Source organism: Parastagonospora nodorum (assembly GCF_000146915.1).
Source record: "Parastagonospora nodorum SN15 chromosome Unknown scaffold_23, whole genome shotgun sequence".
NCBI classification, from domain to species: domain Eukaryota; kingdom Fungi; phylum Ascomycota; class Dothideomycetes; order Pleosporales; family Phaeosphaeriaceae; genus Parastagonospora; species Parastagonospora nodorum.
In genome coordinates this window covers 109,281-134,344 of record NW_001884571.1, presented here as the reverse complement: position 1 = coordinate 134,344, position 25,064 = coordinate 109,281, and the positions used below count along the sequence as shown (strand labels likewise).

Genomic DNA, 25,064 nt, shown 5'->3' with positions numbered 1-25,064 from the left:
GAGATACGCGTGTCGAATCGGGGAGCTCGGGCGGTGTTGTACGATGGGGAAGCGGGCGGTCTGGATGAAGAAGGCGCACGAAGCGGGCGAGTGCCTGGCATGGCTTCGAACGAGTTACACTTGGTCGAAGTAATCACACAGAACCGTTCTCGATAAATGTTCGGGTGCGTACCCGAGAGGAGTCGCTAGGGAGAGCGGGGCGCACTGTCTTGTGCCTGGTTTGGTGGGAGGATGGCGAGTACGATGGTAGTGATATTGCCAGCGATCAAGGTGTAGAGTTGCGCCTATCCGACTTGCGGGGACAGGTGCTCGAGACGGGGCGATTTCGTCGTTAGGATACAGGTGCAATTAATCTTGTGTATGGGCTTGTGTTCGTGGATTCCGCGATGCAGCGTTGACGTGCCTGGATGGCGTTGGCGCTAGCTTGCGCCTCCATGCCCGGTGGTGGATGCCCGCCATCAGTTGCGTATAGCTATACTCCGCAAAATCCCTCGGTCTTAACCGACTTCAAATTCCCAACACACTTCGACCATAGCAGAAGCTGTACACCTTCGAAACAGATACTTGACGCAAATTTCAGTAAGTGTAGTCCATCCCTTCGGCGAGTCAGGGAGTATGTGGGAGATCGCAGGCTGATGCTCCTGCCCACGTAGGTGACGGGGTCCTTCACAACGCTCCGTGGTTGATCATAGAAGCGGCCGTCCTTCGAGTTGGTAGACCATCTTTCTCTTGCGGAAATCAGGCCAACAGACATGGATACACTCGAAACGCCCTCGCCGTCCACGCCGCACACGGACTGCGGACCGAGCCTCCACGATTTCGCAACGAAGACACCTCGACTGAAGAGGAGACGTGAATGGCAGGAAGAGAAGATAGCTGGAAGCCGAGCCAAGAACAAGAACAAATCAGCAGCAGCTCCAGCGGCGCAGGGCGGCCCTATGGTCTCAGCCTCCACTACTGAAACCGAAACGCATGACGCATTTCAATCTCAAGTACTCGAGGGGAGCTACAGTGCGGGCGGAAAGGCTCATCCGCTGCCTGACCGCTCGCCGGGACAGTGGAAGACAATTCGCCAGTTGAAATTGTGTGCAGGCTGCCTGACGAGAACGATTCCTCCGCATATTCAAGGCAGCGAGGATGCACCTTGCAAGGGTCAGCCGGACGCTCTTTTCGACAAGGCGAAGATATCCAGAATAAGGAGGGAACTCCAGGGACATTATATGGACTCGGAGCGCGCACGCCGCAAATATGGGCAGCAAAGCAAACAACCGCAGCCAGGAGATGTTTCTTCGCCATTCGACCAATATGGTAATCCTTTTCTCTCCTTGCGGCATTCTCTCCATCCAGGAGTGAGCCATTTCGACCACGTCGTGCCCGTTTTAGGCAACGCATCTGGTGTGCCTGCTACACCTGGATATCTCCTTGCACTTACCGCACCGCCCTTCAACGTCCACGATCCTAGCTCTGTTTTTCATCCAAGAGAACGGCTCTCCGGGAGCAAACAATGTGCCATGCAAAGGGTGTCTCGCAGTTCAGGCTCTGTCACACAGATTGGTGACTCGGACAGGCTTCTTGTCCCCAATGAGCCGTGTATCGCGCGCACGCCGTATTACTCACATGCTTCCGCGGCAATCAACGTGAAGCAGTCAAGTGAACAGAATATCGATATCATGGGCATGGATCCTCCGACACCTGTAATTCCGAAGATCCTTATCGAGGCAGATATCGGACCGACTTCCGAATCGCTGCAAGAGACCGCAGTTATGCCATGTTCAGAGAGCAGCAAATCTGCTTTCACACTCGCCGCCAACGATCACGACTGGGACGATGAGACGAGGGTGCCGGAGACCATCCACGGATCTCAGGACAAAAATCATATCGAAGAGGATCTCAGCACAAGCGCGCTGTTGGTCGAGAAGCTGATGGGCGAAACGGCAGGCATCATGTCCTCGGTGCCTCGATCATGGACGTTATAGGTATCTCCAGTAAGTTTCCATCTCTTTCTTTGTATCTGCCAGTCAAAGGCTGAAGTGTTCCAGGGCTGTCGTGAATGGGAGGGCTCCACGGTATCCGAAGAGCCACAGGAGCTGCTATCCAAGTATGGTTCCAAACGCGAGAAAGTCCTCCGTTCGTCCAAGAATGCAGAAAAGTTCCTCGATATGCAGAGCATCACCCCTTGGTTGGAGTGATGGAGAAGGCTCATCTCGATGACAGAGCGGATGAATGATGCTGTATGTAGGTAGAAGTCAGATTTCTTTGGTGGTTGCGGATGTAATGTGGTACATATGTAATCCGCCGAGCCTAGTTCGCACAGACACCGGAGCGAACGACTCTTCGGGGAACCGGTGTTGGTGTCTGTGTTGCGAAGCCGTCCCCTCTCATTGGTCGGACAGCAAAATGTACAGTCGTGATTTCGATGTTTTGGTCTTCCCTTTTTTCATCCACTTCCAAGTTTCATGCAAATACCCCTCAATCCTTTCAGTACTTACACCATCAGGATATATATAGTCGAGTGCTGCCATCCGACAATTCGCCACGTAGGCAACGAAGTGAGCGCGTTTTATGCCTGGTTTTCTCGCCAATCGGTGCTGGGTGCCTTGAGTCTGCAGCAAGCACCTATGACTCATCTTTCGATCCTGCCAGCGAAACGCGACGATAGGATTGTTGTGAAAGTTAGGGGGTTGCAAGATTGGACGTGTGGTCAAGGTTAAGTTTCGGATCAAAGTTTAACCCGAGTGCCGCTAGCAGACGGAAGCTACGGAGAGCTCCGTCACTTCTTCTTCAGTCTCGGTCTTCAAACTCGTGAATCCGGGGTGTTCTTCATAGCACGATATTCACTCTGTGTTACAAGCAAGCCGCTACTCGCTAATGACATACCGCGGCCGTCTTTCAGGCTCCCGTCTTCAGCCTCTCCGATAAAGAGCTGCCTGGGAACGTCAGTGCTCATACCCGGGCCCAAATTTTCGAGAGCGCAAGAAGGAACACTACGTGGTAACCTTGGTGGGAGTTATGCGTATGTTTGTTGTAATTTCTGCGCATCTCTGCCCTCGTTCATCTAGATCATCACGCCTTATTTGCACTTTCACCTATTGCCTGACTCCGATCATCATTTGCTAGACTTATGAAGCTACTCCTGTTCTTCTTAAAGTTCCCTGCATTACCTCTACGCATTTAGGCGTTCATTGCCCTGTTACGCCCCACATGGACATCGTGTCAGAGTGGACACGTACAATTTTTCCGCGTCAGCGCACCCTACCTTGATTTTTCTTTGCTCATGGTACCATGTTTATGATCTTCAGTTTTCACGTTTATCTTATACGCAATGTTGTGCGAGGTATGTACATTCCATCCGTTTCTTCTGTCACTCACCCATCTGCACACAGCACTGCACTATTAGTGCAGATTTCTTCTCGCGCCGGATTATGACAAAGTAGAGTATGACAAGAGCAGTTGCGTGGGCGGGCTTATTGTCAGTATCAGCTTTCTTCTCCATCGTTGTGATGACGCAGAGATGGAGCGCGTAGTGACTGTGCAAACAGGCGCGCCCACAACAACAACAGCCTTTCACCTGCTCTCACCTCACCCCATATCTCAATCACCCACACTGCGGCTACACTATTATAACGAACTGTGATATCCCTCCTACCTCTATATAGGTTGAATTATTAGCAGTTCTTTCGGTAAAATCTCCTTGGGTTGGAACACCCACTGAGTCGGTTTCGATCTCTGAACAGATCTATCAGACGCGTCCTCTCAGAGGTTGTGAGTTCGATTCCGTGATAAAACGCAAGTTTTCGGCAGCATTATAGCCCCACATCTACGGTATGACCACAAATCGAGTCAAGTTGCTAAGTTATCCAGAGTTCTTCTGGATCACTCGGCTCGACGTACTTCTACCTAAGGCAGGGGGTCGCTGTTCTTTTTGTTCTTTTTGTACACACAAACATCCTACTATTTTAGTCATAGAGAGACATACTAGACTTGCTGGTGCCTAAGTAAGAGCACGTGTTAGGAAGTATGCCTTAGCGTCCTTCCCGCGCTTGCACAGCCATGCATGAGGTGAGCGTAAGCGTAAGCACTGCATCTCTTCTATTTGTACATAAACAGCAGAAGTCCACGTCTTCGCAAAAGTTTTACACCTCTTTTTTTACTTTGATAAAGGCATCACAGCCTATCGAGTTTGATCCTGGTCGCTAAAACCACACAAAACACCAGCTACTTATAACCGAACGCCAGTCATGGGCTGCTGTTCGCCCTCCGACGAAGTCATACAAGAGATCCAAGATCGGAAAGATATCCAAACAGCGCGTGGCATCGCGGCGAGAAAGTACATTGCAGCTCACAAGGCCGGCGGCGTTCAATACAGCAATAGAGACGAGCATATGTTGTTCGGGGTGCAGGGTGAGCGAGGTGTGCATTCGGCTTCGACAGTGGACGATGGAGGTGATGGAGGCGGTCATGGAATGGGAGGTGATGGGGGTGGCGGAGGAGGAGGTGATGGAGGAGGTGGTGGCGGCGGCGGCTCAGGAGGGGATTGAACGACGAGAGAAATATCAAGGGTGGAGGGCTGTTGTGGTGAGTCGAGGCAGTAATTTTTCGATCTCTGACACTATCATCGTTCTTGATTCGGGTTCGTTGACTCTGTAGCCCAGCACTTCCTGCGCACGATTCACTATAACGATGCATACACTACTCTTCAAGGTCATAAATGCCCGCATATAAAGCTCGTGACGTCTCTTACCAATGTCTCCATCTACCACACACACTTCTCATCTAAAAATCTCATCAACGACATCATCATGTGTCGTATTATCCTCGGAAAACTTAACAAAGTAAGCAAATATACAACAACCACAAATGCCAATACAAACTCCACTTTACCAAACAGGTATCGAACTGCAGGTAAGGGTAGTGGTAGAGTTGCAGGTGGAGGTGAAGTTACCGGTCGCTACGCATACGAGAACTCATATACCCCGAACTACGAGGCGTATGGAGAGGGCTATTGTGGAGGCCGACATTCGTCCGGAGGAGGTGATAGCTGCGGTGGAGGCGGCTGTGACTCAGAAGGTAGAGGTGGCGGAGGTGGTGGGGACTAAATTTGCGAATTAAGTGTGCCAATACAAACTCCACAATCATAGTCATCTTCAAGTGTTCATGTGCTCTTTAAACCACTAATCGCAACTTCGACCTTCACATTGTGCCCTTGAAGTTCTGGGTCCTTATGTATAAAACATCTCCAGCTATCGGCCTTTTCAATCATCATCTCGCCAACAACTGTACAGCACCTAAAACTAACTCACAAACAAATCAAAACAAGCAACATGAGCATCTTCCTAACATGGAAATACCCACGCCAACCCACTTGCGGCGAACCCGAACCTTCGAACTGCGGGCCAGCTCAACACCATCATCGATACTGGTGGCTATCAAAAGCGGTATCACCCAAGAGAGGATCAGTCTTACAAGTGCGATGGGCCAGGAACAACACATCCACCGCGAGCTCAGGAGGGCGGCTTGGAAGTACCGGAGACGGAGGAGGATGCGCGGATGGTGGCGGCGGAGGTGGTGGTGATGGAGGAGCTGGATGAGGTAGAGGTGACTTTGGAAAGCAATATCGAGAAGCCTGTGGAGAGATGCAGATCGGTACAGCTTCATTATCATGATTAATACAGTGTAATTGGACTGATCTTTGGACAGTTCGATGATGGCCCTTACTCCCTCGAGGACAACTTTCGTCGGTCGTTTTCGTGACACAAAAATTGCTGTGAACGATCGCTCGTGTGTCGTGAAACGAATGCCATGCTGCTTTTTCTGTGACTATACAGCTATAAGTAAATTTAGGCTCTCTGGGGAAGGTCATACAACTGTTCGTCTAGCTGGTGCTCGTCATCGAGGCAATCGAGGAGACTGATGATTGAATACCCAGGTCCCTATCTGTTACCAGCGAAAACATTCATCGAAAGCTTCACATGACACCAGAAATTGACATGACACACGAAATACTGTCTTACTCACATTTGCTTCTGACTCTTCACCGCAATTGCACACTGATCACTTAATTCTCGTATCAAGCAGCAACCCACCTTCTCAGACTCGACAACCATCTTTCTACTAAGCAAAAGCCCCCGCTTGGACTCGTGATGGGATGCTCCTCAAGCAAACCTTCAGCTCCCATTGAACCCTCCTCACCTTCTGCAATGATACCTTTGCAACCCACTAAAATCAAATCCACCAGACCGCCGCCTTCAAAACCCGCGCGTGAGCCCAAAGCCAAATGGCTGAGGGACAGTAGCAAGGTACAATTCAGCAATCCGGATTGGCAAGGCAGAAGCGGAGGCACCGGGCATCATGATGGCGGAGAAAGTCCTCGCGATACGGGAGGACATTACTGAGGCAACGATGGTGGAGGTGGACATCATGGTGGAGGATTTTCTGCTGGAGATTCGGGGGGAGGAAGTGGTGGTTGTGGTGGAGATGGTGGAGGATGTTAAAGAGGGACGAGAACAAGGAGAGCAAGCGTCCAGATCGCGGACCAATTTTTTGGTCTTTTTTAACTACATATATGCGCCGGTTGCATTGAGGATTCCGCGCAGCAAATGCCTACCGTATGATTTGATGGGTATCCAATAATATCGTGACTCGACGCCTTTGTCATCTTATCATCCTAAAAGGATGTCCCTCTGTATTAAACACCCATAAGTCCAAACTCGCAGTATCGATATCAGTAAACGTCAACCACAAATATTTCAGCGTCTGAGCCGCCCAGTAGCTTTCTTGCTTATCGACCCAATTCTCCTCACCGCTTGTCGCCCACACATCAGCAAGCTGCGCATACCCGTATGGCGCTTTGCAATGTTCTTCAATAGCTGTGAAAGCTTCCCACGCCCAGTTGCGATATCGCTGTTCGCCCGTGATGCGCCATGCATAGAAGAGTGACTCGACATATTCGGGCCGGCCTTTGTACGCGGGCTCGGTAGCCCAGATGCCGGTTCTAGTCCATTCTTCCTGTTGTCGCTCGGATGTGGGGGAGAAGAGAGGCTCGTCGTAGCTGACTTTGGGTGTCCAGGACCATGCTTCGGGGCCGATGTGCGTGGGTGTGGAAGTGTATACGTGTCGGCAGCCTTCGAGTAGCGCGAGGGCAAAGGTGCGAAGAGAGGGTTGCTGGTAGTACTTTGAAGCTAGCAGGAGCGTGCCCGGTGCAAAGCATGCAAGATGACCTTGGTGGTTCTGATATCGCTTATCGTCCTGCCGCCCGATGAATAGGTGCTGCATTATGTGTTCTGTGGCGGGTGCTGAGCGGGAGCTGAGCTGCTTGCGCAAGGAGTATGCGGAGTCGAGGAATCGCTTTTTGTATAGATCGAGGTGCGGATCGGTCGGAGGAGCTAGTAAAGTTATCTTGAGGAGGTATTCATAGTACGAGTCGTGTCCACCATCCCAGTGCCTTGAGCGCGCGACTGGAGAGCCAGTCATGATATCGATGGGAGCATCGACCATTCCTGGCCAAGGCGTCGCCCAGTTTGACCACACAAGAGGCGCCCATGCCAGCGTGGAGTTCTTGGTGTAGACTGGGTCGCCGGTCATGCGGGTCAATACGCGGTTCTCGAGGATTGATGAGCCAGCCCGGGCAGGTCCAATGACTGGATGGTCGTACGGCCGCTTGTTTGGGTCTTCACTGAAGACGAAAGTAGGACTCGGCTCGCCTTGTTCTGTATCAAAGTCCACGCGTGGCCAGGGCAAGCCAGAAGGCGTATCGTATGCCGGAGCGAGCTTCTCTGCCAAAGTGACCGCATGCTCCAGTATCAAATCGCGAGCTTCCTCATGCAGAACGTGTTCCGGTATCAGGCCAGCGTCGTATAAATCCACAATTGACAGCATCCCGCCCAGATATCGTGTCGTCGTGTGAAAAGGGTCCACGAGGCCGGCGGCTTCGGTGAAGTCTACGCCAAGAATGTGTTCAATCGAATGCGATAGTTCATCCCACAAGCCCATGAGCGCCAACGTGCTTGCCGAGTCCACTATGAAAGCGCCCCAGCCGTTTCTCGACGAATAGTTGCCTCCAGATACAGGCAGTACATCATCGGAACCCCATGCGCTCTCGCGATACTTCTGGAAAGTATACTTCATCGCATCTCGCACTTTTCCCGCCCTTGCATCCTGTGCCTTCCCAGTCCCGTTCCAGTGTGCATTTTGTATGGTCGCGCCCAGATGCGCCGTGAATGGTAGGTGGACAGTTGGGTTTTGAAACTCCTTGATGATCAGATAGAAGGTTATGACGAGGACGGCAGCAAGAAGCTTGAACGAGGACTCTGGATTCCTCTCGAACTTTGATTTGCCCCAGCGGCGGAAGCTGGGCATACTTGGTGCGTGTACGGGGCCACAACGGTGGGCGAGCGAGCTCAGGTCGTGAGTTGGGGTAAACGCGGCATTTGTTCCATGTGCGGAGATGTGGAGGTTCTAGTAGCCGGCAATATCACGCGATCATGCTAGTAAGGGCTGGAAAGGGCTATGAAGACGCTGGATGCCATTCGAGGGTAGCTGCTCTATGTTGAACGCAACGTCGCAATTGTGTGCCTGGCATCTCGGTCAGCCTTGGCGTCTCGTCATCCCGAGGCTTGTTCCTTCCCCGGATTTTATTCCACAACCACGTCGACACCACGCAGCACACACTGCATTTCCACCATGGCTATATGGCAGTAAGTACGTACTAGTATCTCAATTGCAGCTATGTTGACATGTTCTGCAGGTGGTATAGAGCGATTACGCCCAAGACCCGCATCATGATTGGCGTCGGGGTCATGGCCTACGCCGGTGCTGGCCTCTTTCTCTCCGATAAAGCAGAGGAGAAGTTCGGCCTCACACCTACCGAGAAGGACATGGCCGACCTACGCGAATCGCTGCCCAAAATCTCCACGGTCGACAGGAAGGAGCGATGAACGGCCACGAACCATTGGGACACAAGATCAAACTAGTGTGGACAGCAAAGAACAGCGACGGAAGCTGTGAAGATACCGGTGATTTCGCATCCCCCTCCAGGCGGATGAATTTCGATTTTGCGAAAGCAAGCGTCCAGGTCTCCTTCCATGTGGCCTTAGTCGCAGGCTATCGAAAGACCACTTCACGCATACGACTGCCTGTTGGAAAGCTGAAAACACCAGCAATCGCCGCGAAGCGTAGCTAGCAGCCTCCAAAGCTAAGTGACGAGATTACATCCGTGGCGTTGTTCACATGCTCTCGATCACAAATGAAGTCGACATGTTTCGCTGCGCGATTTTGAACACAAATGTCTCGCTATACTCTGTAGAATGAAGTTCTATGGTCGCAGCCTTTGCAGCTCAGAAAGTTCGTGAACTTATTGAGCAAGCGCATGCCGGGCGCCACCATGTAGCTGATTCATCGCTTACCGAGTCCTGCAACACCAGCTTCTCCGAGCTCAGCCTTGGTAGTTCCAACACAATCCAGTCCTTGCAACGTTGACTCGTACTGTTTCGTCTATCAAAAACCCCAGGTTGCCTGCGCCTGACTGCTCATGGACGATTTGTAAAATTCTGTTCGTAACGGAGGGTTACATGTGAGGTACGAAGGTGATGGAACGAATCCGACGGCCTACTTCTCCGATGCCAATATCAGCAAACGAGAGTCCTGTGACCCTCAAGACTTCCATCCTCAACGAGCTGCCATTGTTAAATGAGGCAACGGCAAATGATGTCCAGCTGGATGATCAATTTCACTCGTCATCCCCAACGTCTTATCCTAGCACACTAGAAAGCACGACAGGAAGTTTGGCCAGCTCAGCAACAGGGTACACCCGCGGACCCCCGTTCAAGGATAGCATGCATACTATGTAGGAGAAGAAGAGTACCACAACCAAGCGCATTGGTCGAATACCTAAAGCGTGTGGAGGAAGTTAGACATGGCCGGAAATTCTTTAAGTCGACGCCTAATGACTCATATCCTACTTACGCATACGGAACTGGAACAACTGGAACCCAACAATCGTTTGTAGGCGTTGGCCCGAGAGAGATGATGCCTGGGGATATGGCGTGCATCCTGCTCGGCTATTCGGTGCCTGTCATTCTACAACCATCCCACAAAGATGTAACTGGCGGCAAAAGGCAGCTTATCAAACTAATTGGCCAGGCATATCTTCATGACCACATGGAGGGAGAAGCCCTAGCTGGATTGGGGAGGGAAGAAGTGAAAAGAAAATCGGTCAAATTCATGATCTATTGAGTTTGCGCATAGTCCGATGGGCTACTAAATGCCTTCAAGACAACCAGGCCTCCACCTTCGCCATCTCATGGTTGCCATTGTGCAGAGCTTCTCCGCGCCATTTCCCGACAAGCTGTCAAATGGTCTCGGTCGCGTTGCTAAGCTCAGCTACCATGATGACCGAGTCTGGATTGTGACTGTAAGCTACTTTCGAGCAACAAAATGCGCTGCATTGGCGATGCTACCAGGAATATCAGTGCCCGTGATCAGCTGTGGTCCGACAGAAACTTCCGACATGGCTCACTCAGGCCATTTCCTTCGATGGTAAGACTTCTCCGCCGCCCTCCATGACATCGATCAGAATCTTCCCAGCAACGGAGCCCTTCTTATGTCTTACGAATGCTTCCGGTACCTGCTCGAAAGAGAATGTCGAGTCGATGGCTGCCCTCACTTTTCCCTCTCCCATCCACACTGCGATCTGTGCCAGGTCTTTATGCACGTTTGTCGCGATGATCGGAGTCCATTTGGTCTTCGATCCTCCGAGCCAGGACGGGCGCATCGAGCCGGAATACATGTTGACAGCGGACGCAGCGTTGATACTGCCACCTACTGAGGCGAAGTGCCGCTTCTTTCCCGGCACCATGATCTGGTCGCAAAGCGTGTACAGCTCAGGAGGCGACCCGCCAATTGCGTCTACAACGTGCGCAAAGACGTGGCCTCTTTTCTGCAGCGCCTTGAGAACGTCCTCACGCTTGTAGTCAATCACATCGTCAGCACCGAGATCTGAGCAAAGGCGGATCTTCTCCGTAGAACACGTGACCGTGACACTGCATCCCAGCGCCCTGGCAATCTGAATGCCAAACGTGCCAACGCCACCAGAGCCACCGTTGATCAGGACCCGATCACCGGGCTCAACAAACGGCGCGAGGCTCTGGTACGCAGCTAGGGCACAAGTGCCGGCGGTACCTGCTTGGCGCGGTGACACTCCTTGCGGTAGCACCGCCACGCCTTCGACTGGCGCGACGATGTATTCAGCAAGTGAGCCCTGCTTCATCGGATCCATGCGCCCGAATACCACGTCGCCGGGCTTCACGTCCGTGACCTTGCGGCCCACGGCGACGACATGCCCGCCGTAGTCGTAGCCCGGCGTGTTGGGATACGAGACACCCAGCACCTTGGATACGCCGCCTAGCTCGACGGGATACCAGTCGCCTTTATAGATGCTAGATGAGACGACGCGGATGAGAAGGCTGTTCTTGTCGAGATGGTCTGCAGTGGGCCGCGGGATGGTGACGAGTTCGAGGTTGGCAGTGATGTTTCCTGGGGCGGTGATGCGCCAGGTTCTGCAGGTGGTGGTGTCGGAGGACATGGCAACAAGCGGATGTTTGATGGAGAAGATTAAGAGATATGCTATCTTGTGTCCCAATGTCGAGATTCAGGATGTTGTGATACTAACAAAAGATATCGTCGTCTGATACATCATCATCCAACTTGCGCAACACATCTTGTATATCCAACTCACACAACATGCTTCTTACTCGTACCTCTCCCTCGCCCACCCCTCTCATCAGGCAGACTTGTCCTATACACCTCTCATCATTCCCTAAGAACCACCGTCTCCACAGGTTGCTCAGCCACATGGGCCCCCAAGCACTCTCCCGACGCTTTCCGTCGACCAAAATTTATGTAATAACGCCGGTGTTGTAGAGTTAGCACCTGATGTGAAACGAGGCCAGGACGTGCAGTTGTCTTGTGTGCGAAAGCGGTGTGGCTGAGAGCTGACTAGATTAGTGCCCGTTGAATGTGCTCAAGTATGGTGGCCTGAATCGAGCCTCAAGGAGAAATGCCACTACGGGCTGCGATCGGGTAAGGGCAAGGCTTCGGGAGATGACTAGCTAGTGTTGTCGAGTAGGGCACTATTCAGCTGCAAAACTTCAAGCCTCGCAGAGACAGGTGTGGCCATGACAAGCGTATGCTTACGAAGAAACAGGTGTCATTGTTTGGTGTATAATAACTAGAAACTCGTGCGCACAAACTATATTGCAATCAATTTCATGAAAGGAATATGCTGTAGCTGATTTTGAATTTGTATGATGCACTCCCTTCTACAATTTCTATTACACCGTCCCCTCCAAGCCTGACTTGAACAGCGCCCTTCGTACGCATTAGAGCATATCGCCCATGCTAGAGTAGTAACATTAAATCTTCGTCACTCTGGATTTAGACACGTTAGCGTTGTCTGGGCCTTCGAAAGTCAGTCTCGTACACACTTGCGTGGGCAGATTTATGTAGGGTCGCTATGTCAACTGGTACCTCAGGCAGAAGCGAGACTCTAATCCTGGCTGATATAACCCCGCACTTCTTCTCATAGGTCACATGGTTGTATGAGTCGCCACTATGCTTCACCGGTATTCTTAGATTCTTGAATAAAACCCCCGACTCAGCCTTGTAGCATTTCTTAACCTCTCACAACTGTACCACTAATTTCTTCACTTGAACAAACAAGAACATGACTAGGCCACGAAGTGCTTTTCCATATCAGCCTCTCTCCCAGCCCCTCTCCAAGCCTTTCCGTGGGGGATTTGAAACTCGACTAGTACGCCTACATCCAGGTGCCTTCGATGATTGCGTATATTGCACAATTTACCATGCCAATATCCTGGAAAGGCAACCCCAAACAGAGTATACTGCATTGTCATACGTATGGGGCGATGCTACGAGAACAAAACCTATCCAACTTGGTTACCATCAGCTCCCCACAGCTGAACCTCCTCATGGACGGGTATCAGCTACGTCCCCAGGGATGGGTTGCTACGAATCGTTCCAAGTAACGACAAATCTAGAGAGTGCATTACGACATCTACGAAAGCGCGCTTCAGAGCGTATACTTTGGGTCGATGCCATCTGTATCAACCAGTCTGATTGGGAAGAACGTCTGTCGCAAGTGGAAGGGATGGCGGCTGTGTACCAAAATGCCGTTAAGGTACGCATTTGGCTAGGTTCTATCAATGATGTATCCGTTTCAACGGCCAATTTACAAGAGGAACTTGAAAATGTTCAATCAAGACAAGTTCCAATACCCGGAGAATCCTCGCAGCCTGTCTTGTCTCCAGAAGAGGATACAGGAGCAGTCTCGGGAAGAAGAAGAAAGGCCGTTGAGACAGTACTACTTGCAGCAAGGGACTACATCATGGACGAAGGCCATCTGTCCCGCCAGGAGACAGGAGATAACTGGTTTCCTGATGAGTTAGCATTTCTCGGAATACAAATGATAGCTTCGCGGCCCTGGTGGCGACGAGTTTGGGTCATTCAGGAAGCCACACTTCCAAAACAAGATCCAGTCATGCAATGCGGCCGAATTGAAATCAAATATCGCAGGTTTCTCGAGTCGGCTAAACATTGCATGTTTCAAAATGCGCCGTCAGAGCTTTCCAGAACCCAAATATCCCTCACTGTCCACGGGATGTTTGATGATGGACACAACCCGCTCGAGGTGTCGCTTGCGAATCGTCTGCTTGCATACCTGAGCTGCATGAGTGGAAATTTCGAAGTGACTGACCCTAAGGATAGGATAAATGGAGTGCATGGTTTCCTCCGTATGTGCGGTTGCCATGACAACATTTTCTTCTATATTTTCTTTCTCATGGCAAGAGGCAAGTGCGAACAGAGCCTTGCTGAATACTTCCATCGTGTTGCGATTTGGATACTTTTTGATCCTCAGCCTAAATCATACCCACTTCGAATCTTAGAAAGTGGGCCCAGCAATGTTGAGGGACTACCATCGTGGGTTCCAATGTGGGAATCGAAAAAATGGATTGGAAGGGATAAAAACCACGGAGCACCAGAAAGTAAGTATGATATCCTTGCTCAAGGTACTGCAATGGGAAAGATATATCGCCGATCGACAATTAGTGTTTGCGATCGATGTACTGCGATGTACGAAAAGAAGTGGGGGGCGCCGAAAAGTATGTTTGATATCACTGTCAGATGTACTGAAATAAGAATTCGGAATGCGTTGGCGCTGGGACGAGTGATCACCACAGTGGAAGTTCACCCAGTACAAAGAAAGAATGACGTGAATACGCTACGAAAAGCCATTGTCGAGGTCGAGCAGAGGATTGTAGCAGCTCTCAGATCTTTGAACATACCTCATGCTGGTACGAAAACACATATCAAGAGATTTCGGGATTTTGTCCGTCTCAATTTTTGGGACGTTGATGCAGTAGATGGTTCTGACCCATCTAATCATTGCACGACATTGGAAGATTTTCTGCAATCTAAAAGGAAATCGAGCAACAGAAAAGGGCATCGGCGCGATCGCAAGGTTTCGGCTCATCGAACAGATCCCAGCATTTTGAGTCCCTGTTCGATTGAGAAACTAGGTAGCTTCTTTGGGCATGTGAGACATCTTGTCATTGGATCAAATATCGTCGGGCACATGTTCGAGGAATCGTTACCTTCCTGGCAGTGTGGTGACAGGCTGTATCTCATACCTGAGTGCCGCTGGGTCCTCGGTCTTCGACGCAGTGGCATTGGATACCGGTATATGTATAGGGTGTTCGTCTCTGACTTGGAGTGGCAACAACGCAAGCAGCAGTTCGATGGCAGAGGTATTTATGAGAATATCGTTCTTGTATAATGACAATATACTGTTCTCTTGAACAATTCCCTGCACACCTCCACTTGAATCGCATGCCATCACATCGCATCGTCGCCTGCCTGCCCAACTACATGCAGAATTCTCTTTTCCAACCATATCTACATATTATCGCCCTCCAAAGATATCTGTGCTCCCTACTAGTAATAGCAAGTCGACGTACCATCTTATATAAGGGCTGCGTCTCCCTATGACATGCAGGGTAACAGCTGCGCTTTTGACATGCCCCAGACTATATGTATTATCTCACAAAGTCCTTACGAACTGCCAGCAGACGAATTGCCAGACCAGAAACAGCCGCGACAGAACGATTGATCGGCAGCATCTGGAAGACTCCCCATGTTAAATATAGGATGTTGCTATACTTATGATGTATCAGCTACAGAGTTGAAGAACATCTATTAGCAGTTCATACGCCCCATTAGCGCGAGTTCGACTGCCCGCAAAGAAAAGCGTTCACTATGCACACATTGACCTGAACTATTCAACACATGATTCAAAATCTTAAATATACACTGTCTAACACAAATAAACGCAACTCCATAGTTGAACTCTTACCTTTCTTTACAAACACGTGCGATTTACGGTTCGGCAAATGCATCGTCGTCATCGTCATCAAGTGTAAACGCCTCTACCATCATATCCCTGATGAACCTCGGGCCTCTTGTACATTGCCTCTTCCCATCCCTGACTATGTAGTCTCTGCCCTCCCTGAATATCCCAGGAGTGTTGATCCAAAAGCTGAGGCAGGTAGCATCATCTTCCTTCTCAAACCTCCCGCCCTCGTTCAAGAACAGGAGAGCGCGGTAGGTCATCATATCGTTGTCCCTAGCCCGCGGGTCCGCTCTGATGTCGTCCGTCAGGTTGTTCTCGACTACCTTGTCGTCGCAGGTAACCCAGAGCGACGTTGTTTTTGCTTTCTTTGGATCGCGTCCATGTTCGCCGCCGTCGTGGTCGCGCTTTTTGGATTTGTATTGTTGGATGTAAGTGAGTGTCTCGGGCTCGTAGTGGCGCATGAGCATGTATTTGATCCTACTGGCTCCGAGTCTGTCTTTTTCTTGGCCTGTGTTGAATACTGCGGTGTCAAAGACCCACACGTTTTCAAAGTCGGCGTCTGGCTCGCTTAAGAAGGTTTTTTTGTACTTCATGTGAAGCACTGCTTTGCTGGAAATAGAGCTGTGCCTTGCTTTGTCCGTCTTCGATTTGTCCAAAGTGCTTTTATTGCCTTTCAGGTTCAACCATTGGGTCAGTGTTTTGTCATCCATGTGAGCAAAGTCGGGTAACTTGGTAGTGTTTCTGGGTACACCTGTCTTGGGTACTGTGGGTGACTTCCAGGCCTTTGGGTCGTTGCGGGGAATGTCATATATGATGCCATCAATTTCCAACCGGGTCGTGAGTGCCGAGTCTTTGGTACCCTTTGCACGATTGGCCTCTTCAATTTTAAGGTATCTAACATGCTCAGCAAATTGGGCTAGAGACACAATCCCTCGAGGCAGTGTGTTGTTCTTTTTTGCTTCCTCGTATTGTGCTCGGTATTCTTTGTCACTCGCCTTGTCTGGCTCTTCTTCATTTAGATTTTCATTCCCGTTGATCTGATTCAGAGCAGCCAGAAGCTGCTGCACTGTGATGTTTAGTCCCAGCATTTCCATCATTCGAGGATCGAGACAAAGAGGCAGCTCGTCCGCTGTCTTCGTACTCTCTTGCTGCGTGCGAATCATATCCTGTATTTTCTGACGAGTAGCTCTCGAGCTAAATCCTCTCTGGCCTCTAGAAAACCTCCCCGAGCCGCTGCCACGCTTCTTGAAGTGAGCATGCAGGTCTTCTAGTGCCCGGGGATGTTGGTAGACGTGGTTTAGACATGCAAACATGTGTGGCCCACATGCTCCAGAATCGTGTGCCGTGGTGTTGTCGCTATTTTGATGCGGTACCCATTTGAGCGTAGATGTTGTAAATCTACCGCGCTCGCGACCAAGAATTCGGTCATAGCCGCACAAAACTTTGCCAGCGGCTGTTCCGGCATTCAACATGTGGTTGATCGAGGCAACTCTTCTGCCATTCCGGGTCTTGTATTTAATGTCAAGTAGTCCATCGAACCACCTGGCAACTTCGGTTTCGGTGTCGATAATCATGAGACCCCAATGTGTACCGCTGTACTTGAGAACCCTGTCCGTTTCTTCACTGTCGTTCGACCTTGGCTCATCGGTTTCCGATTTTTCGTTTTCTCCTTCCTTGGCTGTCTTGCTCTTAACAGCGCCTCTCTCCGAAGCATTCTTGGGTTTTCCGGACTCTTCACTGACTGGCAAGCTTTCTTCTTCACCTACTTTAGGTTCGCCTTCCTTTGCCTGTTCTGAGGTATCCGTTGTTTCCTCCGGTGTTGAAGGAATACTCCTGTCTCCATCTTTATAGCCTTTCTTTGTCTTGTCGCCCTTTTTGCCATCATCTTTCATGGCGGTAGATGGAGCAGGAAGCATGCCATCATTACACGGCACAATAATCCACCGTTTGCCGCCAACCTGTAAGCTCTCTCTCAGAAGATCATCAGAAGCCTCAACCTTTCGCGCGCCAGACCCGATCACGCACAATTGAGTTGCGTCCCAGATTGGCAAGACAAAGCAATTCGATTTCTTTTTCATGTCTGTGAGAAGGGACAGCGACAGATCGATGCTTTCATCCAAGAACCAAGCACGTGGTCCTGAGGTATGAAGAAGTTCCAGGAACTCGCCAATCTTGATGGCTGAGGTCTTTCGGAGGATCTCCAAATCTTGCTTGGTTTCATATTCGAGGTAGGTTGTTTTGTTCAGCCATTTGTCGACGGTCTCCTTCTTCGTCGGTGGTCTTTCAGATGGCCCGCTAGCCGGAACGTCAGACATGATGGATGCGTTGATTTTGAGGGTTTAGGTGTGTGCAGATGGTGCTAGTTTCGAGTCGTAAGATGATAGTCTTGACGGCGACGGTGCAGCGCATCGGCTGCCATGTGTCAACTTAAGGTAATGTACACGTGGGGGTATTGGGGACAAAGAAATAGAAGAAGCGTATCTCAGAGTGATATCGAAAGCAGAAACATACTTTGACAAAGACTGCTCGGCTATTTGGGGCTAGGTGTCGCCTTTATGTACATGATAAGTGTGCTCAAAGGATGGCCCCGACCATGTGGTGTAAGCTCGCTCTGCAACGGAATGCGATATACCGAATACTGTCCATCCGACTTTAACTATATATCAACATGAGACTCGGTATCCATTTTCCAATATCGTTGCGCTGATGTCCAGGAATAATCTTTTGCTCCCCAGTAGGCAGGCTACGCGATGTCAAGTCTCGCACAAAGCAAGGTGTCCGACAATAGAACCATGCGTACTTTTCCGAGACAAAGGCTGTAACGTCTGATCGTGCCACAATACATCTCTTTCTGATCTGTAAGAACAAAGGAAGAAACATAACCAAACAGATGGCACCCCAACTCATCGTTCAATTACGAATGTCTGGTTGCCGCTGGGAGCGAGAATCTTTCAAAATCAGAGACGCGTATTCTCCCTTTGTAGAGCCCCAGCTTCAAGGAAATCGAACTGAATTTGCTACCACTCCTACAGTCTCCAAATCACTCTTTCGCATCCTCGACTTCCTCCGCCCCTTTCCAACTCTCCGGCCACTTCGCTCGATTTCCACTATAATCCGAACACGGGCCTCTTCGTACTGGTTGCGCGCGTGCGGGTAATGTTAGAATTTGCATGAATGCGAACTGTAGCGACCGCAAGCAGCTCGCATTACCTCGCCACAGTTCCACGTGGTCAGGTGGTGTTCTCAAGCGTCGTGGTAGTGCCGCTCAGGTGGTCGCCCTGACGACGGGCAGCAAAACCTTGGCGTGCCATATTTGCGCTTGACACACCGCCTGGCCTGGTCCACGCTCAACGTACCCCAAGCAGCCCCCTCGACCGCAAAATACACCTCACCTCACTGTCACCACCGAGTTTTGGATATCAAAAGACCCCATCCACCACCCACCTTCCCTACACACAAAGAAACAAGCACAATGGTACGTCGTCTCCTTTCTTTCGCGCGCAAATCCCACGGCCAACCCCGCGCCCTCCGATTCCGATCGTTGGTTGGTTGGCAACGGCAGGGACGACGGGCGCTGGCAACACAAACAACATTCCCATTTGCCTCGCCTTGTGTCACCTCGCCTGCTTCAACCGCGCAACTTCTTCTTTGACTCGACAACACTCCGCACCGCACACCGTCGCATTCAAAGAACAGCCATGGATAACACCGCCCAGGCCTCCACAAACTACCGCGAAGCATTCCAGCTCTTCGACAAGCGCGGAAACGGCCGCGTCGACCGCTCCGCCCTCGGCGACTTGCTGCGCGCATGCGGCCAGAACCCAACGCTCGCTGAGATCACCGACCTCGAGCGCGGCGTAGGCGCAGACTGTACGTCCATGCCCATACCATCTACCTCCGCTCCGTGCATCACTAACGCCCCGCAGTCGATTTCGAGACCTTCAGCAAGATCCTCAACCGGCCCGGCGGGTTCCGCGAGCCCTTCGACATCGAGGAGTACATCCGCGGCTTCCAGGTGTTTGACAAGGACCGCTCGGGCTTCGTCGGCAAGGGCCAGATCAAGTACATCCTGACGAATCTGGGCGAGAAGATGAGCGAGGAGGAGGTGGATGAGCTGTTCAAGAGCACGATTGATGCGAGCAATAATGAGGTGGATTACAGGGAGTTTGTCAAGACGATTGCGGAGAACTAGAGGGGAGCGGATTTTCTTTCGATTCACACTCTTCGCATCATATCACGACTCGGCATGCATACATGATATGAGTCTCTTCGGGTTTTGGGGGCATGCTGGGTATATCGGCGTTGGAAATGGTCATGGGCCTGTCGTGTTTCGCAGGCAGAAAGGGGTGATGTGCATATAGTCACTAAGCACAATCGCAGACATCAACTTCACACACGTAAACTACCCGCACATGTCAAAGTGAAAAGATGCATTCAGCAGATAGAGTCGTGTTTTGATGAAACAGGGATATAGATTCTGTTTTTTGTATCCAAACTGTGCGACGCTTGTTTGTCTATGATAACATGTAGGCTCTTCTAGGAAGCGTGAAAAGCCCTGCGCATTCGCCAATGTGGGGTATCGTGATGTATGAAAAGGGAAAACCTGTGCCATGCCATGCCATGCCATGCCGCTCCTCCTCTTGAACCCGGAAAGAAAAGAAAAGAAAAGAAAAAGAAACAAGCCAATAAACGCCCAAGCCGATCCTCATAAGTAAACATCGGGACGTGAACTCAACACCGGGTGGCGGGGACCCTTACGCCTTCACCTCCGTAACCCCCACCTTCTCCATGCCCTTCTCGCCCTCCGCACTCCCCTGCCGGCCCAACACCATCTCCCTCGTCGTCATGAACCCGCCGGGCAGCAAGAATACATAGTCCTCCCTGCGCCCGCTCTTCTCCACGCTGAACTGCTGCCAATCCAACTGATACCCGACGACCAAGCTACACCGTCCACAGCGTTGAAGATACCTCTTCTCAAACCCGGTATCACTCCGGATGATCTCGGCGCTCTTGTCGATGCGCGTGGACAGCAGCAGGCCGTAGTGGTCGCTGGGGGCGGAGGACTTTGTGGGCGCGGGAGGGAGGGGCATTATGTGTGCTTTGTCGAATGTGTGAGAGCGGGAGGGGAGGGAGGGCAGCGGGGTTGTTGTTGCGAGCAGCAGGTGTGAGCAGAGGCAGTGGTAGGTGTAGACTGTGTTGCTCGCTTGCAGGGAGATTTTCTCCTCGGGTGTGGGGGAGGGCATGGCGAAGTAGGCGCGGGAGGAGGCGACGAGGTCCATGGTTGGCGATGTGTGGTGTGGTAAAGCGTTGGTGTTGTGGTGGTGGAGTGTTTGGTGGTAAGTTTATAGTGGGCGGCGGGTGTTTATTTTGTTGAGTATGTATGCGGGATGATGCGCTCAGCGGGGGGTGTGTGAGACGGAGATGATCAACACAGGTGATGTAGGATCGGGACTCCGAGTATCTGATATCCAACGGCTTGACCGGCTTGCCGCGTGGCTATATGTATATGTAATCGGCAGAGTGGGAGATGTTGTTGGCCGGTTCCCGCTGAGTGTGACGGACTCGGAGCTCTTATACTGGCGCCGATGTGTCAGGGTCCAGTACAGGGCGCTTTGACTCAAGCCGATCCTCTTCGAAGCCGGAAGAGTAATAGGAATGTGGAGCGGGAATCCTCTCGACGTGTCTGGGATGGGTCGCGCGCCAAGCAATCTCTACAGTAGCGGCGTAATACGACACGGTGGAGGGCAATTTGTTTTGAAAGAGGAGTTGCTTCGATGAAACCCAATACTCCAGCCAAGCACTACTCTCACGGACTCGGCGGACCTGTGCTGTGGAATGGTGGACAGAGCTAAAGCGAAAACACTAACGCGGTTGGTAGGCCAAAAGGTCCACAAGACGCTCCACTAAAGCAACAAGTATTTGATAAGGGATTTGAAGGCTGGCAGGTCAACAAAACACCGTGGAGCTGTCGAGGAGCTCGGGTTTATAACGAGCGCGCCGGGCTTGTGAGCCTGGGGTAAGAGTATTACGCCGGCGGGAGGTGTTGCGCCATGGCACTGCCAACCCCACGATGTGTCCCCACGGTGTTGGAGTGGTCAGAACGGCACACGCGAATGAATTTGCAAGGAAACACCACGCGGAAGGCTATGCCGCCAGCGCATGTGACACGGCCAAATTAGGGTCCAAGTCTGCCCCCGGCCAGACCAGCACATCGCGTAAAGCTGCCACACGCCGACGCATGGAAGCCTCGCTGGAAACTTCCGTTTCAGCGGTGTCGGAAACACGACCCGCCCCGAGTCTGACCTGCTACCCGCCAAACGCCCTCCAGCAGCTGTGATTGTCGCATACCGCCCTTGGCAATTTCATTCAAGCTGCATTTGAGTTTCTTGTCGTTTTGCTGGGCAACAAGGGAGACGCAAGCATGCCGCTCACCAAGGATGTTATCAAGTTTGGCTCCTTTGTCGTGACCTCGCAGGTGCGTCCATTCTCACATGCCATTGGACGTGCCAGATATCAGGAGCCTGCACGTGATGGAGGCTGTTCAATAACTCCAAGTATGTGTCTAACGGAGAGCGTACTGCTAGGTCTTCCACCTATCGCGCCTATCTTTTGCGATAGTCAACCTCAAGCCTCTGCTCCCGGGTCACGTCCTTGTGTCGCCGCGCCGGGTTGTGCCGCGCTTCAATGATCTGTCCGCTGCGGAGGTGCAGGACTTGTTCTTGACTGTGCAGCGCGTGTCGCGCATGGTCGAGCGTGTGTTTGGTGCGTCGTCGCTCAATATCGCCATTCAGGATGGTGTCGATGCGGGGCAGAGCGTACCACACGTCCATGCGCATATCATACCGCGGAAGAAGGACGATCTAGAAGAGCAGGGCGGCACAGATGCCATTTACCAGATGATGGAGGGCGAGGATGCAGACCTGAACAAGCAGCTCCAGGAGAAAGAGCGGGCAGCCAGAGCGGAGCTCGCGGAGGACGAGAAGAAGGGTAAGTTCCCTGCCGTCGACAACGACAGCCGCAAGCCCCGAAGCGACGAGGAGATGCAGAATGAAGCAGAATGGCTTGCACAAGAGATGGCCAAGGACGAGCAGATTGCTTGAACATCCTGCGACGCCCATCCGACACGACTCGAGGGCATAAACGGTGTTTCCCCACCTGCACCTGTCCCAGCCAAGTCAGTCACGATTTGTTTCTCCATCAACCCCAGGCCAGACTCTTCCGCATCCCCGTGACAAGGCTGGCGATAGTACACCAATATCTGCACGCAGACACGCGTGGTGTGGGGTGCATAACACCCTCTAGACCGAAACGTCATCTGCAGCGACACTGCACAACAATACTTCACAAATTTTGTCCGTCGTGAAGGGGGTATAGATCATCAAGCAACAATACAAGTTATTGCCTCCAGCTCTTGGCTCGACTTGGTGTTTCTTATGCTGCTGGGCGTGTGTGTTGTGCAGGGTAAAGATCCCCAGATCTTTGGTGCCGGGTGTTCCCTTTCAGGCAGAATGGCATCATGGGGTGAGAATGCGCTAATTGTACTGCTGCTACGCATGTGTGCGATCGACTATAACCAAAGGGCTACCGATGTCGGGTTCTGCCAATTTGAACAGACATGACACTGGGTCGGCAATCGGCAGAATGTTTGCTTCCATACTATTGACTACAAATGGTGAGCTTCCACGAGGCGGATCATTGTCTGACTATCTGGCGCACACGAGTGAAAATGGAGGCAAGCAGGTGACTGACCGCACGCTGTAAATTGTAGCTTTGGGATGTCATTGATTTCATTGCTGGCGAAGCCGTGTTGTTTTATGGATGGAGGCTTTGTGTTTGTCACTTCTCGTCATACCCGTCGCTAGCGCGAGGCTACCCAGGTAGTCTTCATCCCCAGTTGTAGGACTAGCACCTCGTAAGCTCCAACTTTTACTACCTGTCGCAGCTTCTCTCCGTCTTTCTCTTACTTGCTCCTCAGCCTCGCTAGCTGATAACTTGAGCGACGCGGTGCAGCGCGCCAGGACCTGCTCACTTGCGATCAGGCCCCCAAGGCACGCTGCTGCCTATCTTGATCACGACGCGGTGTTCACTGCGCCACCTCGCGCTAGGATACTTAAAACGCGTAGAAGCCGAGCAAATTAGTTACCGACAACGATACCAATCTAGCTCCAGGTTGTGAATGAGTCCTGCTACTTTGTTCCACCACAGATTCCAGAGTGGAAAGAAGAACACCCTCTGAACAACGACCTCAACTTTCAAGCGATGGACGACGAATTCAACCTCCAGGGTATGAACGGCCCGTTCCACATCGATGCACCACAGGCCCGCGAACACCCTCAGTCCAGCGGGTTAACTAATGAGTTCATTCGGGCTCCACGTAAGCAACTAGCCCAAAAGATAAGAGCAGTCGTCAAGAAGGAGAAAGAGGTAGCTCAGCTCGATGCTGAAGATTCGCCGTCGTATATTCGGCAAGGCCACTTCCGTTTGATGGACCTTCCGGCAGAACTACGTGTCTACATCTACGAATCCCTACTGCCACACAACAGCATCATCTCCTTTGATCGCAAGGCAAGCCCTCCGTATCTTAGCCGAAAAGGTACCACCCGACGTCTGGTAAGCAACGATCCGCCCCAATGGAGTGTTAAAACGACAAGCAAAGGACCTAGCACCTCCTTCCTAGCCCAACGAAGATCCCTCCAAGAATATGGAAAATTACCTCTCAAGAGACGGAGCGGAGTGCTACTTCGAAAGCCCGAACCGGCCCAGACCCAACTTTTCCTAGTTTCTAAAGCAGTTTCCACCGAGGCCAAAGGTACTCCCTTCCCGTTTGCCTAATCACTTCAACACTAACCCATCCCAGCAATCCTCTACGGCTCAAACACATATCTCTTCACCATCAACAGCCACCCACACCAGCCGTCCTCTCTACGCTCCCCTCAGATCTTCGGCGCATTTGGCTACAACGACCGCCAACTGCTGCTGCGCAACCTACGCAGCATCACCGTGGACGTCAGCATCAATGACAGCTCGCACTGGGACGTGAAGCGCCTGCGCACGCGTCTGGATTACTTCGTCGAGGTACTCAAACAGCACGCCGATGACGCAAATCAATCGTCGCTCCTCACACAACTCACCGTCTACATGGCGGACCGCTCGCACCTCCACTGGCGCATGCGCAACGTCGGCCCGCCCATGGCGTCTGAGAGACCCGAGATCGACAAGTATATGTTTGGGCTCGAGAGCCTTGTGGGTTTGACTGGGATCAAGGATGTTACTGTTGGTGGTGTACCGGAGTGGTATGCGAAGTGCTTGCAGCTGTGTGTGCAGGGCAGGGGGGGTGAGGTGAAGGAGACGGAATGGCCGTTGGTGAAGGTCAAGCACGCTAAGAAGAAGAAGGTCAAGTGGGTGTCGACAAGGCAGTGGTGGCAGCCAGTGTGGAATTGGAAGGAGTTCGCGGAGAGGAATGGGGTGGAGATGCCGGAGAATGTGGATAAGTACTGGATGGATCAGCCTTGAGGGGGGAGTGTGGCGGCGTTTGGATACGACGATACGCTTGAGTAATAATGGACAAGGGTAACTCATACGACGCGAGATATCATGAACTTCATATAAACATTGTAATCCTCCTCGCCCCCCTATCATACAC

The 25,064-nt window shown here is 51.6% G+C and overlaps 13 protein-coding genes across 13 annotated transcripts; 8 read left to right on the top strand and 5 right to left on the bottom strand.

Annotated features, from left to right (window-relative positions):
- Positions 1–1,248: 1,248 nt before the first annotated feature.
- On the top strand, positions 1,249–2,189 carry SNOG_12597 (hypothetical protein; the record flags this gene model as incomplete). The annotated part of the gene is made up of 3 exons (XM_001802766.1): positions 1,249–1,349; positions 1,532–1,952; positions 2,019–2,189. 3 exons carry the CDS (start codon positions 1,249–1,251, stop codon positions 2,187–2,189), a joined length of 693 nt encoding a protein of 230 aa, XP_001802818.1.
- A 1,861-nt stretch (positions 2,190–4,050) lies between these two features.
- Positions 4,051–4,538, top strand: SNOG_12596 (hypothetical protein; the record flags this gene model as incomplete). The annotated part of the gene is made up of 3 exons (XM_001802765.1): positions 4,051–4,071; positions 4,171–4,189; positions 4,237–4,538. The coding sequence occupies 3 exons, from the start codon at positions 4,051–4,053 to the stop codon at positions 4,536–4,538; spliced, it is 342 nt and encodes a 113-aa protein (XP_001802817.1).
- A 261-nt stretch (positions 4,539–4,799) lies between these two features.
- Positions 4,800–5,109, top strand: SNOG_12595 (hypothetical protein; the record flags this gene model as incomplete). Its single annotated transcript, XM_001802764.1, has 3 exons — positions 4,800–4,832; positions 4,889–4,902; positions 4,986–5,109. 3 exons carry the CDS (start codon positions 4,800–4,802, stop codon positions 5,107–5,109), a joined length of 171 nt encoding a protein of 56 aa, XP_001802816.1.
- A 298-nt stretch (positions 5,110–5,407) lies between these two features.
- SNOG_12594 (hypothetical protein) lies at positions 5,408–5,661 on the bottom strand (the record flags this gene model as incomplete). The annotated part of the gene is made up of 2 exons (XM_001802763.1): positions 5,408–5,580; positions 5,601–5,661. 2 exons carry the CDS (start codon positions 5,659–5,661, stop codon positions 5,408–5,410), a joined length of 234 nt encoding a protein of 77 aa, XP_001802815.1.
- A 990-nt stretch (positions 5,662–6,651) lies between these two features.
- Positions 6,652–8,355, bottom strand: SNOG_12593 (hypothetical protein; the record flags this gene model as incomplete). Its single annotated transcript, XM_001802762.1, has 1 exon — positions 6,652–8,355. One exon carries the CDS (start codon positions 8,353–8,355, stop codon positions 6,652–6,654), a length of 1,704 nt encoding a protein of 567 aa, XP_001802814.1.
- A 422-nt stretch (positions 8,356–8,777) lies between these two features.
- Positions 8,778–8,933, top strand: SNOG_12592 (hypothetical protein; the record flags this gene model as incomplete). The annotated part of the gene is made up of 1 exon (XM_001802761.1): positions 8,778–8,933. The coding sequence occupies one exon, from the start codon at positions 8,778–8,780 to the stop codon at positions 8,931–8,933; it is 156 nt and encodes a 51-aa protein (XP_001802813.1).
- Positions 8,934–10,513: 1,580 nt separating this feature from the next.
- SNOG_12591 (hypothetical protein) lies at positions 10,514–11,578 on the bottom strand (the record flags this gene model as incomplete). Its single annotated transcript, XM_001802760.1, has 1 exon — positions 10,514–11,578. The coding sequence occupies one exon, from the start codon at positions 11,576–11,578 to the stop codon at positions 10,514–10,516; it is 1,065 nt and encodes a 354-aa protein (XP_001802812.1).
- A 1,642-nt stretch (positions 11,579–13,220) lies between these two features.
- Positions 13,221–14,121, top strand: SNOG_12590 (hypothetical protein; the record flags this gene model as incomplete). The annotated part of the gene is made up of 4 exons (XM_001802759.1): positions 13,221–13,455; positions 13,485–13,805; positions 13,959–14,057; positions 14,099–14,121. 4 exons carry the CDS (start codon positions 13,221–13,223, stop codon positions 14,119–14,121), a joined length of 678 nt encoding a protein of 225 aa, XP_001802811.1.
- A 1,326-nt stretch (positions 14,122–15,447) lies between these two features.
- Positions 15,448–17,736, bottom strand: SNOG_12589 (hypothetical protein; the record flags this gene model as incomplete). The annotated part of the gene is made up of 2 exons (XM_001802758.1): positions 15,448–16,633; positions 16,859–17,736. The coding sequence occupies 2 exons, from the start codon at positions 17,734–17,736 to the stop codon at positions 15,448–15,450; spliced, it is 2,064 nt and encodes a 687-aa protein (XP_001802810.1).
- Positions 17,737–19,119: 1,383 nt separating this feature from the next.
- SNOG_12588 (hypothetical protein) lies at positions 19,120–19,823 on the top strand (the record flags this gene model as incomplete). The annotated part of the gene is made up of 2 exons (XM_001802757.1): positions 19,120–19,291; positions 19,348–19,823. 2 exons carry the CDS (start codon positions 19,120–19,122, stop codon positions 19,611–19,613), a joined length of 438 nt encoding a protein of 145 aa, XP_001802809.1. The 3' UTR covers positions 19,614–19,823.
- Positions 19,824–20,175: 352 nt separating this feature from the next.
- On the bottom strand, positions 20,176–20,700 carry SNOG_12587 (hypothetical protein; the record flags this gene model as incomplete). The annotated part of the gene is made up of 2 exons (XM_001802756.1): positions 20,176–20,362; positions 20,390–20,700. 2 exons carry the CDS (start codon positions 20,698–20,700, stop codon positions 20,176–20,178), a joined length of 498 nt encoding a protein of 165 aa, XP_001802808.1.
- A 1,142-nt stretch (positions 20,701–21,842) lies between these two features.
- On the top strand, positions 21,843–22,521 carry SNOG_12586 (hypothetical protein; the record flags this gene model as incomplete). The annotated part of the gene is made up of 2 exons (XM_001802755.1): positions 21,843–21,896; positions 22,006–22,521. 2 exons carry the CDS (start codon positions 21,843–21,845, stop codon positions 22,519–22,521), a joined length of 570 nt encoding a protein of 189 aa, XP_001802807.1.
- A 1,159-nt stretch (positions 22,522–23,680) lies between these two features.
- SNOG_12585 (hypothetical protein) lies at positions 23,681–24,934 on the top strand (the record flags this gene model as incomplete). The annotated part of the gene is made up of 2 exons (XM_001802754.1): positions 23,681–24,014; positions 24,279–24,934. The coding sequence occupies 2 exons, from the start codon at positions 23,681–23,683 to the stop codon at positions 24,932–24,934; spliced, it is 990 nt and encodes a 329-aa protein (XP_001802806.1).
- Between the last annotated feature and the right edge of the window lie 130 nt (positions 24,935–25,064).